This window comes from Falco biarmicus, chromosome 2 (assembly GCF_023638135.1).
Source record: "Falco biarmicus isolate bFalBia1 chromosome 2, bFalBia1.pri, whole genome shotgun sequence".
Classification (NCBI taxonomy): domain Eukaryota; kingdom Metazoa; phylum Chordata; class Aves; order Falconiformes; family Falconidae; genus Falco; species Falco biarmicus.
In genome coordinates this window covers 75,672,373-75,686,821 of record NC_079289.1, presented here as the reverse complement: position 1 = coordinate 75,686,821, position 14,449 = coordinate 75,672,373, and the positions used below count along the sequence as shown (strand labels likewise).

Here is a 14,449-nt window from a genome sequence, read left to right as displayed (position 1 = left end):
GCATGGCGTGTTCAGTGTTGGGCCCCTCACTGCAGGAAAGGCATTGAGGTGCTGGAGCGTGTCCAGAGATGGGCAACGGGGCTGGTGGAGGGTCTGGAGCACAAGGCTTATGAGGAGCGGCTGAGGGAACTGGGGTTGTTTAGCCTGGAGACAAGGAGGCTCAGGGGGGACCTTACCGCTCCCTACAACTGCCTGGCAGGAGGCTGTAGCAAGGTGGGTGTTGGTAGCTTCTCCCAACAAGTGATGGAACAAGAGGAAACAGCCTCAAGTTGTGCCAGGGAAGGTTTAGATTGGATATTAGGAAAACTTTCTTCACTGCAAGTGTGGTCAAGCGTTGGACCAGGCTGCCCAGGGAAGTGGTTGAGTCACCATTCCTGGAGGTATTTAAAAGACATGTAGATGCGGTGCTTAGGGACATGGTTCAGTGGTGGACTCGGCAGCCCTGAGTTAACGGTTGGACTCTATCTCAAAGGTCTTTTCCAACCTAAATAATTCTATGATTCCATGATTCTAGTCTATGAAACTACACTCTTAATGTGCACGGAGAAGAGTACTTCACAACACAAAGGAACAACTGATCAAGACTGGGACAGGACTTCTCCAGTATAAGACTGATTAGTTCTTGAACTAGTAGTGGGAGGGATTGAAGAAAATTGTTACATGATGCGCAATATAGATGAGAAAAGTTTCTAAAATATTTCTGAAAGCAGGATCACAACGCTATTTCTCCCAAGGATTGCACTACTAAATATCTCTTTTTTTTATATAATCGTGTCTCAAAGAATATTATTATTATTCCTCTACTATCTAGAAATTTATTGTATAGAGGCTTTTTACAGCTATTTCACTGCAAGTTTTATTCTTTGGCTTTCCCACCAACAGAAATAATTTTAAAGAGTGATTTTGCTCAAGCTCTACGTTGCAGATAGTCTCTCATTGAGTTGTGTCACGTATGTATGTACACATAAGAATTCGAGACTTGTTGAAAAAGTGTTACCACACAGATTTCCAAAAATCCAGTAATTTTTACTTAATTTACTTTTAAAAATCCTATTACATTTAGAGACATAAACAAGAAAACCTTCTCATCAAGAGATTAGTATTGAATTCAAACATGAGTCTAAGCTAACTCCTACTAGGAGATGAATTATCCTCTCAAACAGGTAAGGAATATAAATGAGAAAACATCTTTCTTTAGAATGCTTAAAAGAAAAAAAAAAATGTAATACAGACATGTTCTATCAGATTACTCCAGGATAAAAATCAGATGAAACAGAACTTTTATTATTCAGTCAAGAACTTTCAAATAAATATGGTAGTTAGCAAAATTTGTTCCCCTTGATTGCAAGAAAACAACAAGGGGGGCAGGGGGCAGATAGACTGAAATATTACTGTTTATTTTTTATAAAAGAATATAATAGCAGTAAGACACAATTTGGTCATTACTTTACCTGGGGAGCAAAGTAGTCATAGCTATTCTGATCTGTCTCTATAGAACTGCCAAGTTAACATATGTAAGATTCATTTTAATATACAATCCAGAGAGTTATTTACAACATTATGTTGTAAAATGCAACTATTATTGTCTTCCCTTTGCAATCTCACATTCAGTAAAACTGCAAAATACTTTTTCTTCCCTTATGATCCACTGACTTGCAGCTATTGCTACACCACCAAATAAAATATACCTCCCCCAGCTCAGTGTTATAACATTTTTATATGTCTCTACCTCAGAATCTTTGAGTCTCACATAATTAGATGGGAAAACTCCTGATTTATCACCCAGTGTTCCTGTCCACCAGTCGCCATCTTTCTTTGTCACAAGAATCATATCACCTTGTTGAAAAGTTAGGTCTCCTTGTTCAGAACTCTCATAAGTATACATAGCAATATATTCTGTAAGAGGGAAATAAATACAGAACATGGGAAAACACTTGATAAACTGCTCAATTATCATTTGCAAAACATAACATAATGTAGTCTATCCATGGGCTACCTAGATGAGAATTGCTATTCCTAGAAACCTCAATATTTACTGCATTAAATTATGTCTATCAGAACTAAATACAATCTAAAGGCTACTTCAAGGGGACTTTTAAAAAATAATTTTATAGTATAATTAAAATATACATAAACTATTTATTTATGTTAGAAAACACTCTTGAAACATGTTTCTCAATGGTTTCTGTTCTGTGCAGATGACTAGAATTTTCAGTCTTGGGGATGGGAAGTCTCAGTATCCAAATATCTGTACATACAGCCTTCATTTTACATATACTGTTTGGCTCCTGTATACAATGAATTCTTTCATTAATTGAAGCTTTGCATGAAGGGTGCACATCTCATTGCATCTTATGCAACAGATGGCTGGGAACTATTAAGACAAAGCCTGAATTTGTTCTGTTTTGTTACAACACGGTCAACTACTTAGTATTCAAGTGCAAAAACACTGAAGTAGTCTGATGTTGAGAAATGCAATGCATAATTCAATCACAGGACTACATGAAAAAATGTTTACATAAATGATTACAAAGAAGAATTTCAGACAATCCAGTAACATTTTCTATATGACCTGATACATTCTTATTTAACTGAGCATTATCACACTTAATACAGGCAAAAACAGGTTTCTGAAGATTATATCATACTCTGCTTCTAAGACCAGCTCTGGACCTACAAGCAATATTTCAAGAAGACTTCCATGCTTATGGAAAATGTTCAAGTATTCCACTGCAGCTGGCAATTGTTCTATTTGCTTGAACACTAAGTCTGATCTAAAATCTTAGCTCAGGAAAGTTCACCAAGAACTCAAACCACAATGACTATCCTTAATGAAAGCTAAGGCATAGTTTGTCTAACAACTGCAGCTGAAAAATACACACGTCTGTTTGTATGCATGTACACACACACACTAAATATCATATGTATGCTATACACATGCAATATTTCTTAAATCCTTTAAATGTAATAAAGTGCTAAATCCATGCTTTATTATTTCTTAAAAATACAGCTTTTTTGAAATGTTTTAATAAAAGTTGTGTTCCTTTTTAATACAAACATATGACCTGACATATCCCATACTTCACAAAAAAGATTTAGCATTTCTACAGTTGCTGTCCCTCAAATATGTAGTAAGCAAGGCTAGCTGTATTTTGAAATAACTGTGATTATCTCACTTTCCTTGTTACATGGTTCTTTACTATTCCCTTCTTCTAATTTCTGTACTGCTCATGCCAGTGGCAAATTAAATACATCACTAACCAAAGAGACTTTCACTTAAAATTCTATGTAGGATTGTAGTTAAAAAACTTAAGAGGTGCTGCAGAGATTATATACAAATGCTCATCTGTAACCTATATTTAGATCCACTGATTTACCCTGACTGTGATTTAAATTAACCTAGCTGACCCTGCACTGAAGTGGATTAAGAGTGCCCACACAGTCTGTTAACACAGCTCATGTGGAGGCATTAACCTCCAGCTGTAGGGTGGTAACAACCAGGAACGCACATCTTTTAAAACCCTTCAGAGGTTGGACAATTATCTGTCTGTGCCCCATGCTCCATCTTTAAAAGTAAGTGAGGGGTAGCCTTGACATTAACGATCACAACATTCCATAAATATAATTGTAATTTCTTTAATTAAGAGCTTTAATGAAACATTGGAAATGAGCTTTGGGTGAAACTGAGACATTTATTAATAAATTCCTGATGTCATGAAGTACACGTTCATATGTGCTTATTTGGCCTCCTGCAAAAGCCCAATCCAGACAGGGAATCGTTACTAAAATATTTATACAAGAAACAGTACAAACTACAGGAGATACTGTAATGGCATGTGAAATTATTCCTTCTATATACACAACATATATAAATTTTTACTACAATAAATTTACATCATTCTAGAGGCAAACTTATTTGTACTTCCATGTTAACAGGCCTGACCTTAAAACACTAAGATCTCTTGTTTCTGGTAATAAGCAGAATTATTCTATTTAATTACATAGTAATATACTATTAGTGCCATTCAGTTTGAAATGCTTACCTTCACCTGACATAGTTGCTTTTGTTGCTGGTGATGCTACTCTTTTCAGACTAGCAGGACTTTCTGAGGAACCAGAATCCATGCTTTAGAAGAAAATAACCGTTATTTAAGAAATTAAATCTCTTCAGAAATCTTTTTATCATATTTAAAAACTAAACCAATGCATATGCATCCACAAGCAATTAGCTGTATTTTAAAAGAAGAGATAGTATATGTGCAAATTAAAGCTTTTAAGTACAATGGCCAGTCATGGTTATACTTCGGTAACTGCCTTAAATACATAAGTTTTTGCACCTCCTCTTCTCCCTTCGAAAAAAAATATCTAAAATCATTCTCATTTGTATTACTAATGTTAATGTTGCTTTCATATTACACAGAACCAGTTTTTGATTGTTTCATTATCCAAGAGTAATGATAAGTCATTAAGTTTTGAGGCATACCTTTTTATTTTGGGGAAAGATAAGCTATGATTTACATTGCTGTAATTCATAAAATCTAATACACTAATTTTTGAGTTGCAAGTCACGTAAAATTAAGACTGTTCATTAAGCTTTAGATCTTCTGTAGGTGATGTATGACTCAGAGAACAGAGGTCAGTTTTCTTATTTTTCATACAAATTTCCAGGGTTGGAAGTCAAAACTCCCCAGAAGAAAGCCATACAAAGAATTTTATTTTTTTTTTTTTTTTTTTTTTTTTTTTACAGACTAGATTCTAAACTTTAAAATTAGCGGGCAACTCTTCATATTTATGTAACTATTTCAGTATAGAAGTATAGTAAAAGCAAATAAAATACCTCGTTGACTTCCTAATGGGGCCTGAAATAAGCTTCACATACGATTTTGGAAACCACCCCTTTTGTCCTTGAACCTCTCCAAACCACCACATATCTTGCTGTTCCAAAACTGTGATGATATCATTTTTGTTGAAATTAAGGTGGTTGTCTTTTTTCGCTCTCCAAGGATACAAGGCCTGTGCTTGAAGCCCCTCCACTTTTTCGCCCTAATACAATTGTAAAAAAATGAGAGAGAAGTCAGTCATGCACCACCTTTCATAAAGCAAGCTGCTTAAGGAATTATATTCTTATGCTACTTATATAACAACAAAATACACAGATTCTCCCTCAATTGTTTAAAGCAAAGTCAATTAAACAAAGAAATACCAGAAATGCTTACGGTCCTACATTTCTATCTGTTAACACATAATCAATATAATGCAAGATTAGCAGAGATTTTGCTTAACAAGTTAAATAAAATTTGACAAGATGCACATGTAATAAACCTTCATGAGGCTATTTTGGCAGGATTTAAAGAAAACTTTATGGAAAATGATGCTTTGCTGCAAGTTATTCACTGTACATTCCAACTTCTTTTTTTCTTTAAGATACTAAGATATTTAGCATTTTTTGAACACTTTAGCTTACAAGAACAGTTATGTTGTTCAGTTAAGAAGGAGGAAATGCCTTAACAGATGGACAGAATTCATCTGATGTGAAGCTTTGTCCATTGCTATTCCACTTAACTACATAATCCACTTTGGAGTGAAGGTTATTTTCATGTGATTCAGGAAAGCCCCACAGAAATGACCCAAAACAGGCATCCTGCCAAAACGTTAAGACTGGACCACCAAAGCCTACAAAAAGCCAGCACAGAATACCAGAACAGAAACTGATTCATGTTAAATTCTGTCATGAATGTTGCAAGTAGATGTACACTACCTGTTCATCACTCCGAACTGAAAGAGCTTACCTGTCTCAGGGGACTGTTTTAATGCATGGTCAATGTTCATACTTTGCTTTCCAAACATTTATGCTGGGTCAGAACAGTTTTAACAAATATAAGTGCTCACCTGACCCAAGACAGGAGAGGGAGATGATCCTGTAACAGTGGCAGGAGTGAAGGCTGATCGCTGCCGCAGTTGCCCTGCACTCGGAACAGTCAAAGATGGCTGAGCTGCCCAGGCATCCCAGTTATCAGTCTCCTGTTTATCACTAGTGTTTGTTGGCCATCTGGAAAAAAAATGAGAATGACATTAATTCCTACCATTTTCAACTGAATAAACACACTCACGCAGTAAGATTGTGCAGAAAAAAATTTCTACATTCTAGGTTAACTTCTTTTAATTGCATATTCCATGAGCATCATAACTCTCAGGTGTAAGTAGTGCAATCAAACATAGGCTAACAATAATATTAAAAAGGCAATCTCTAAACACAGTTACTTGTCCTTGCTACTTAAGGCCAGCTGTTCTTATAATTTAATTTCATTTCTTAGCTATGTCCCAATACAACAGAAGTCTATATAATACACAGTGGAAAGAAGTAACTCAAAAGGAAAGAAAAAATCATTATTGTCTTCAAAACTAGTTTGAAGTTTTCACACCTGAATGTCACTGACCTCTCACATTCATTTCCCTTATATATCATTTCACTGTTTCTCATTCAAATCCTTATCTTTTTTCTTTTACTTAAAATTGTTTCCTACTGACTTCATTTAGTTTTATGCAACCTCTTATCTTTTCATGTTATCTCTTGTCCTTTAAAATGCCTACTAAATCTCATAATCCACACTTCTGCCTCCAAATACTCACTTATATGAACATAATCCCCTGAACTCTAGGAGTGTAAACAAAGCATCTATCTTAAACATAAGTTTCCTTTGCCTGTTGCTTGTGCTATTAGTTGGAGTAATCAGTTGTTGTCCACCAGACTGTAATATTGTCCAAAGGCCACAACCATCCCTAACCCCTCTATCACATCAAGGACAGTATTATTACTATAAATGCTCTTGGACTTACTTTGTATTGAAACTGAACATTAATTTTATGAAAAGCATAAAAGCATATATTAATGCACCTAGGGTAGAAACAGCTTTGCCAAAAGTATAGTTTATTCAAAACAATAAAATCCAGTACATGCCAGACATCTCCAGAAAGCTCAAGACTTAGTCTTACCCTCCCCCCCCCTTCAGAAAAATGACTGTAGTAAAACAGAAAAAGTTTAAATAACTGGAAATGCTCCTGTGACCTATTTGATGAAAATTTTTAAATAGAACATATCATGTACTATAATATTGTGCTAAGATAATTTAGATTTCAATTTATAAATATGTATTATATGATCCAAAGATAAGACAATTACATACCCAACCCCATTTACATAGGGTTGATAATACTGCACAGAGCATTACACTGAGTTAACAAGACATATAGAGAAGGGCACATGTTCCACTTGCATCAGTCTTATTAATGCTGTGATAAGGAATTAATAAATCATCTTTTCATGTTAACTATTATTATCATATTTTACATAATCCAAGTTGGAAACCTTCAATGAGGACTGGTGTTAATTAATTTAAAAGGAGGAAGGTGACCACTTTGGGATTTCCACCATGTCACCATCCTCTTAGGAATGTCTCCTATTTGTGATATGTCCTTCTGCATTGCTCAGGCAGATATGATGGAAACATGGTTAAAGTTTCACAAGGCTGCGATTTTAGCTATTTGTTATGGAAAAAATGCTTCACTTCAAACAAGCTGGTTTCATTTTGCAATCCTGATACTCTGTTTTAACTGCCACCACAGTCATATCGATTAAAAAGGACTCCACCATATTTAAGGTAATGACCACTACCAAACATACGTTGAACTGAAGTCTGCCCAGTTATTGGCAGTTGTAGTACACTCTGTAGGAGCAGGAGTTCCTAGCGATGTAGTGGTTTCATGCACAGAAACTTTAGGTGCAGCAGCCGCCTCAACTGCTGGCTTTACAGAAGCTGGAACTTCATTTTCAGGTATTTTCTCTGCATAGTTTGCAGGGAACCATCCAGTTTTCCCCTTCAATTCTCCACCAAGCCACCCTGGTTCTCCAGTCTGGCTTTCATCCACCTGTAGACACATTAAGGTAGAAAGTTAAGAAACATAACATACAAATGGAATTTTTACTTAAAACAATCCACCTCATTCACAGTAATTAACTTTCTCTAGTTACAGAGACGTGACACCTTCATTACAAATACAAGTTCCACCTAGGCAGAATTTTGTAATTTACCTTTGAAAGTTGACAGCTATTCCTTCTATGGCATATTAATAGATAAAGGAATATTTTGCAACGTACTACTGCTTTGCAATTCTTTTTTTTCTTTTCCTTCTTTCCCCTCAAGCCAAAATTAAAAGGATTTATTGGTGGTGAGGTAGAGAGGTTTTGTTTCAGTTCTAATGCATAAACCAGGCAAGGCTTTTTAAACAGCTGCTTGAAAGTCTGTCATAGTACAGCAGATTTGGGAGAAGTGAGTTCTACAGAAATCCCTTAAATATTGATATTTCTGTTTTAACTAACAGAAAACACAGTTTAAAACAATATTCCTAGATTCTCTCTTACAGAAAATACAACAAAACCCCACAGCATATTACAAAAAACACCCATCCAACAAGGCATAGCCACAGATTTGCTGATGTATTTATACAGAACAATTCTGTGGCAAGATTTCATACATAAATTTGCAGGCCTCTGTTCTTTCACCTCACTCCAACATCTTTGCCAAGCCATAAAGGACAGGTTGAAACAGGGCCATTTTTGCAACTGCATTTCAATTCCTACTTATTGATTATTATAATCTTATTAAGCTATGGTTTTGCAAATTTCACACTTTCCTGTGAACTCTTCTTAAACATTTCACACATCTGTTCTCCAAGCTCTACTGACAGACTACTGTCTTAGTGTGTTATTTCAACAAAAATGATTAGTTTAATTTCTGTGAGCTGCAGCTTACTACATTCAGCAAGAATTGCAGAGAAGACAAATAATTCACTATGCTACCCCTGGTGAACTGATACGGTGGCTAAATACCTCCAAGGCCATGTCAGTTGCAGAAATTTTTTAGAAGAAAAAAAGGCAGTAATTGTGTTCAGTAATAATTTTGGCAAATTTGGTGTTCTAGCTATCTGATCTCTTTGGTAGGTCAAAAGAATCTCAGTTTTCAAGCAAATCCTTACATATGAATAGGGTTTGCACCTTTGATATGTAAATAACACCTACTTTGTACAACAACCTGCTGTGGTAGCTGCAGATTCCCCAGCAATGGTCAAGTCAGAAGTAAAATCAGGCCAGTAATGAAAAGTCAGATGACCAACCTTATGCTGTGGCTGGTCTTTGGCAAGAACTTCTCTCATCTGTTTAGCCCAGTAGCAATCAGTATTTCAAAATATGCAAGGGTTTCAAACAACAGTGTAATTCAAGAGTTGTCTGTAGCAGATAACAGTAGGGCAGGCAAGGATCCTTAAATCTGTACTTGTAAATCACCTGACACCATTCCCTAAAAATCCATTATCAATGTAAGGGATTTGTTGATAATGCTTTATGAGCTAAGGAATAAGAAATAGTATCCTTTTCTCAAAGGGGTTTTCAGTATATGACACCAGGAAAACCAGCATATAGTAGGGGGTCTTGAGCTAGATGCTTCTGTGGTTTGAAACACACCTATGAATTCACTCTATCAATTTTAACAAAATAGAACACCATCAGATGCCTGTTTGGAGAAAGAAAGGAAATTAGTGGCAAGAAAAATTATTTGTGGTAATGGTGCAAACTAGTCGCTCTAGACTAAAAGTGGGACCATTCTTTTGCCTAGAAGTGACTGAAATGGAAGCAGCAAAGCTTCTGCCTCTGATTACTTGTTTGATACCTACGAAGCTGATGGACCACTCACTTGAGTTGCTGATAGACTAATGCGCCTTAGGCCAGTTGTTGACTCTTTGACTGCCTCCTGTTGTAATTTGTATCCCACAACCCTCTTTTGAGGCAAAACAATACATTACTTCTGCTTTTTGTTGGGTCCATCTTCTGTCTCAGTCCCTATTAACTCAAAGCAAAGCCAGAGATATGGACTACATGCTTGACCGGTTCAATGTGGTTTTACTGCAGTGCAGAGCAAAATTTCCACTGCAGTTAAAGCAGCAGTATGAGTGATGGAAGGTCACAGCACAGGGTGACTCTTGGAAGGGGGAGGGAGAAATGGATTGTCAGCACCTGATGTCAAGTTGAATATCCTAAAAACCTAAGAATAGTCACATAGTTTCTACCCTCATTCAATTAGTCAAGTAGTAACTAGAAACACTGACATACAAAGAATAGGGACTGAAAAGCTAAAAAATCTGTTAGGTGATATTCTAAAGAGGGCATCTTTGAAATGAATCAGTCATACAAAAACCACTGTGATTTTTTCAGAAAGAAATGCTTTGTACAAGCAGAGAAAAAAACCAACCACTTCCCAAAGGGTGTCAAAACCAAGCAATTTAATGTCTCTTTAGAAGACAGTTTTAAGTTATAATAATTCATAAACCAGCCTATTAGGATAGTCAAATTTATGTTTGTTCAATTATGTTTTCTAGGTATACTTCCGAAAAGGCACTTTGAAGGATAATTTTAACTCTGTAACTCAAAAAATCTGGCTTCTTAGTTATTCGTATAAAATATAATTTGCATCTGGTTTTGTAGTGCAGTAGTGGAACTTTAAATAAATTCCTTTGAATTTTTTTTAAATGAATTTGTTCTAATTTCCTTATATTTTTACACCTACCATCCCCAAGCCCCTACAACAAACTATCCCAGATTTTTTTCCAAAATACAACTACATGTTAAATGTACACCTGTACAGAGAATTATAGCATGTGTTGTTTTATGTTTTATTTATTCAAATATGCTTTAGAGCCACAGCTTACAACTACTTAGTTCCAGCAACTGAACACAAGTGACAGGAGTAACAGCAACCCAAACCTTAGCAGCGAAAGCAACACATCCAGTTAGCAGCTCTGTCAACAGAAGGACTGGCTTTGCAGTGGTCTACTCCACTTTGACTTGGCTTGTGTATGCAGTGCATGCACACAGTAAGAGAAGCCCTCTTTTATGAAGCAACACCCTAATATTCTAACAAAAAGTATTTAATCAAAGCTAAACAGAGTACCATTATCTGTTTTGTTCAACTATCTATCCATTCAATGACAATTTTAATTCTAATCTACTTGTAGGCTTTTGATATAGATATTTTGAGACTACTGGAATTCCTGTTACAATGCTGAATATCAACCGTGGGCCAGAGGCCATATGCTGATTACGCCTACACAGGATCTAACACAACGAGGCTGTCTATGTGTCTAATACAAAGAACATTCATTCTAATTCTCACCATCAAACTCATAAGAAACTATCATTAATTTTAGACTTTCCATGGAAGCTTCTTCATGAATCTCCTGTTTAGCTTATGTCCTCTTGCTATCAGAGCCACTACAGTTCAGTAATTCAGTAACCCACCTGGATTTCACCAAATTACGCTTAAGTTTATTTAAATAAGCTTTATTACACAAAATATTATCAGCAACAACAGAATCCATTCATTTACTTCAAGCTGGACCCTAAGAGCAGCAAATGCCAGCAGGACTTGCTTTGTAGAAGAGCTATCCAAAGGAAAAGAATTCCATACATTGTGTACATATATTCATACACATCATAGAAACTTAAGCTCTTGAACAGACAGAGCCCTGAAAGAAGCACGGCCTTCTGGGCTCGGAATATTTGTTCCCAGACAAAAGCTTGGTTAAATTATAGTTAGGATTATAAATCAATCTATCTTACAGCGAAATAAATTTCAAGTACATAGTAAGGTAAGAAGCTGAGAAAGCAGAAATCCACATTAAGAGAAAATATAAAAATCCTGTAATTAAAAAGTAGAAGAATTAAAAAAATACAGCCCACACCCCATGCACTTGCTAAACCATTACACAAGACACACCAGTGCTACAGATAACTAATGTGTACTGGAAAGTCAGAGAGAAGAAAGCCCTCCTCAAATTTGCAAATACTTATTTCAGAATAAACCCTCATCCTTCTCCCTCATTTCCACCAAGACAGGTTTTAAGATTCATGCACAGTGTAAAAGTGCATTACACTGTCATAAAAACTATTTACAAGCTATACATCTATTAAAGCCACAAGTCATTCTGACATAATGAATTCTGCAGTCCTATTTACATCCAGGATTCAGGCCTGGTTTCCATGTGCACAGTCAATGGATTTGAGCTTCAGCTGAATTCTTTGCTCACGGCAGTTACAGTTTGGGTGGTACCTTCTATACAGCTATACGATTATAGGACATGATTGCACAAGCACACACAAAGCCATTTATAAGTGTTAAAATGGTGAAGTGTTAGATTTGCCTAAGTTAGAACACAGTTATTCTAAGCAATACTTATTCTGTTGCACACAAACTCCTAACTGTATAGGTCAGCTTAACTACAGAGTTGCATTTATGTCATAAATTAGACACACTTTAACATGTAAGCTTGTAAATTATTAATTTCCAAAAAACATCAACTCAAACCTTTTAGACCCACAGGACACAACAAACACTTAAAGACAGAGAAGAGTCTAGGAGTCCAAATGCCCATTATCAAAAGTAAGTTCTGGTCCATTGCAGTTAAATTACTTTTGACAATGTGAGCTTGCTTGTTAATTTTACCCAAGGTGAATTTAAAAACAAGTAAACTAAATGTTAACAAAATCTGTATTTATGAAAATGAATAAATTGCATAGACTTCCTAACAGTCATATAGCACACTTACCCATTCCCTTTTAACCTCCATCAGGAAAGCAATGATTTAAAGCAAGGTAAAATTATAACATATTTCACAGAAGTGTCTTACTTATATTAACTTTTCTAAGAGTAGCCCATTTAAGCAATTACTAAGAGCAGGAGATAAATCCCACAAGAATTAGTCATCAGGTTTAATTAGAGTCAGAAGTTAGTTAATGAAAATTGAGAGTAGTTACCCTACTTTTGTAGGGTAAGTTAAAATAGAAGTACAAAATTAACATATAGAAAGATTCAGATAACCTCAAAGTCTCTATTTGAAATGTGTGAAGTGCTCTTTAAAAATATACTTTTTCTGGCAAAAAATGTTATTTCCCTGCAAGTCTACCTAATAGTGATCGCTTTTTCTCAAGGATGAAAACAGTTTCCATGCCTAGGCTACAATCTATTTCCCAAGAAAGCCAGACAACACAGCATTTTTCAATAGCCTAAGGAGACCCATGCACCTGTATCCTCTCTCATTTAACTGCTGACTGACCAATACTATTTTCCTGACACATAATAACACTACGTTGCACTGTTATACAGAATGGCATCGGGCCTCCGAGTCATTCAGTAGTGCTACTAATCCAGGATTTGCCTTTTGTTTCCAAAAGCGCTTCTAATGCCTCACAAACACATCAGTGAAACACAGCTGAATCGATGAAAAAAACAAAACCAAAACGAAACCAAAAAAAAGGCTGAGACAGGAAGGCTCATCTCGCCAGAAAACAAGCTTTTTTAAAAATAGTTATCATTACAACTTATGAGAGTCTACAAAGAGTATTTTTTCAAAAAACAATTCTTACTAAATTGTGCCAAAATGCAATAGCTCTTAAAGTCTGTTTTGCTGGGTAGAACACTATAATGAATACACCTTCCCACAGTGAACAAGGTTTCATTTAATAGTAACACTAGGAATTTTCATTATGAATAGACATATGCTTGTTAAGATCACACTAGTAATTTATTAATATTAACATATACATTTAATAACTGCAGTCATTAACAATAGAACTATAATTTTAGAAATAACTAAAGACAAAAGCAGAATATTGCTTTAGAGTTTAACCTGACAGTTATAGGCTGACCACATCCCTGTATCTCATCATCTACTTAAAAAAAAAACCAAAAAAACCCACAAACCAAAAAACAAAACACACAAAAGAAAGGAAATAATTCTGTACGAACACACCTGCAACCAAATGTTTAACCTTTGAAGTTTCCACTTTTAGAAATGACGTTTTACCTACTGTGTATCCTCTTTAAATGTAAAAGTATCTCAAAAAAAGACTTAAGTAGATTAAAAACAAAAACAGTAAGTCATACAAAAAATTTCAAGTTACAATTACACTAGATCAGGGGTCCTCAAACTACGGCCCACGGGCTGGGTACGGCCCCCCAGGGTCCTCAATCTGGCCCCCACTATTTACAGAACCCGTCCCGTCCCGTCCGTCCCCCCCACCACCGGGGGCTGGGGGGGGAAGCCAAGCAGCCGCAGATGACTGCCTGCCACTTTATCTGCACGCCGGCCCCCTGGTTAAAAAGTTTGAGGACCCCTGCTCTAGATCATAATGTCAAGAACTGCCACCAGAAGAGCTGTATAAAAATTTCCAATATTACTGAAGAAGTGTCAGCACCATACAAAGACTATATGTGATCATGATGGAAGTATAGTCATCTTGTAGTTTATTGTAATAGTTTCACATAGTATTACACTGGACATCACATTCTCTTAATAAAGGCAATTTTCCAAATTAAAAACTTTACACCGCTCTTTTACTATT

The 14,449-nt window shown here is 35.9% G+C and overlaps 1 protein-coding gene across 6 annotated transcripts in view; it reads right to left on the bottom strand.

Moving 5' to 3' along the window:
- ITSN1 (intersectin 1) overlaps nucleotides 1-14,449 on the bottom strand; it is a 136,584-nt gene that overhangs the window by 38,944 nt on the left and 83,191 nt on the right. For all 6 annotated transcript variants that reach the window (XM_056328932.1, XM_056328933.1, XM_056328931.1 and 3 more), the window contains 5 exons: nucleotides 7,682-7,926; nucleotides 5,890-6,049; nucleotides 4,838-5,043; nucleotides 4,044-4,126; nucleotides 1,730-1,896 (listed from right to left, as the gene is read on the bottom strand). In XM_056328932.1, the coding sequence (XP_056184907.1) occupies nucleotides 1,730-1,896; nucleotides 4,044-4,126; nucleotides 4,838-5,043; nucleotides 5,890-6,049; nucleotides 7,682-7,926 (861 nt within the window). The remainder of the gene's footprint in view (nucleotides 1-1,729; nucleotides 1,897-4,043; nucleotides 4,127-4,837; nucleotides 5,044-5,889; nucleotides 6,050-7,681; nucleotides 7,927-14,449) is intronic.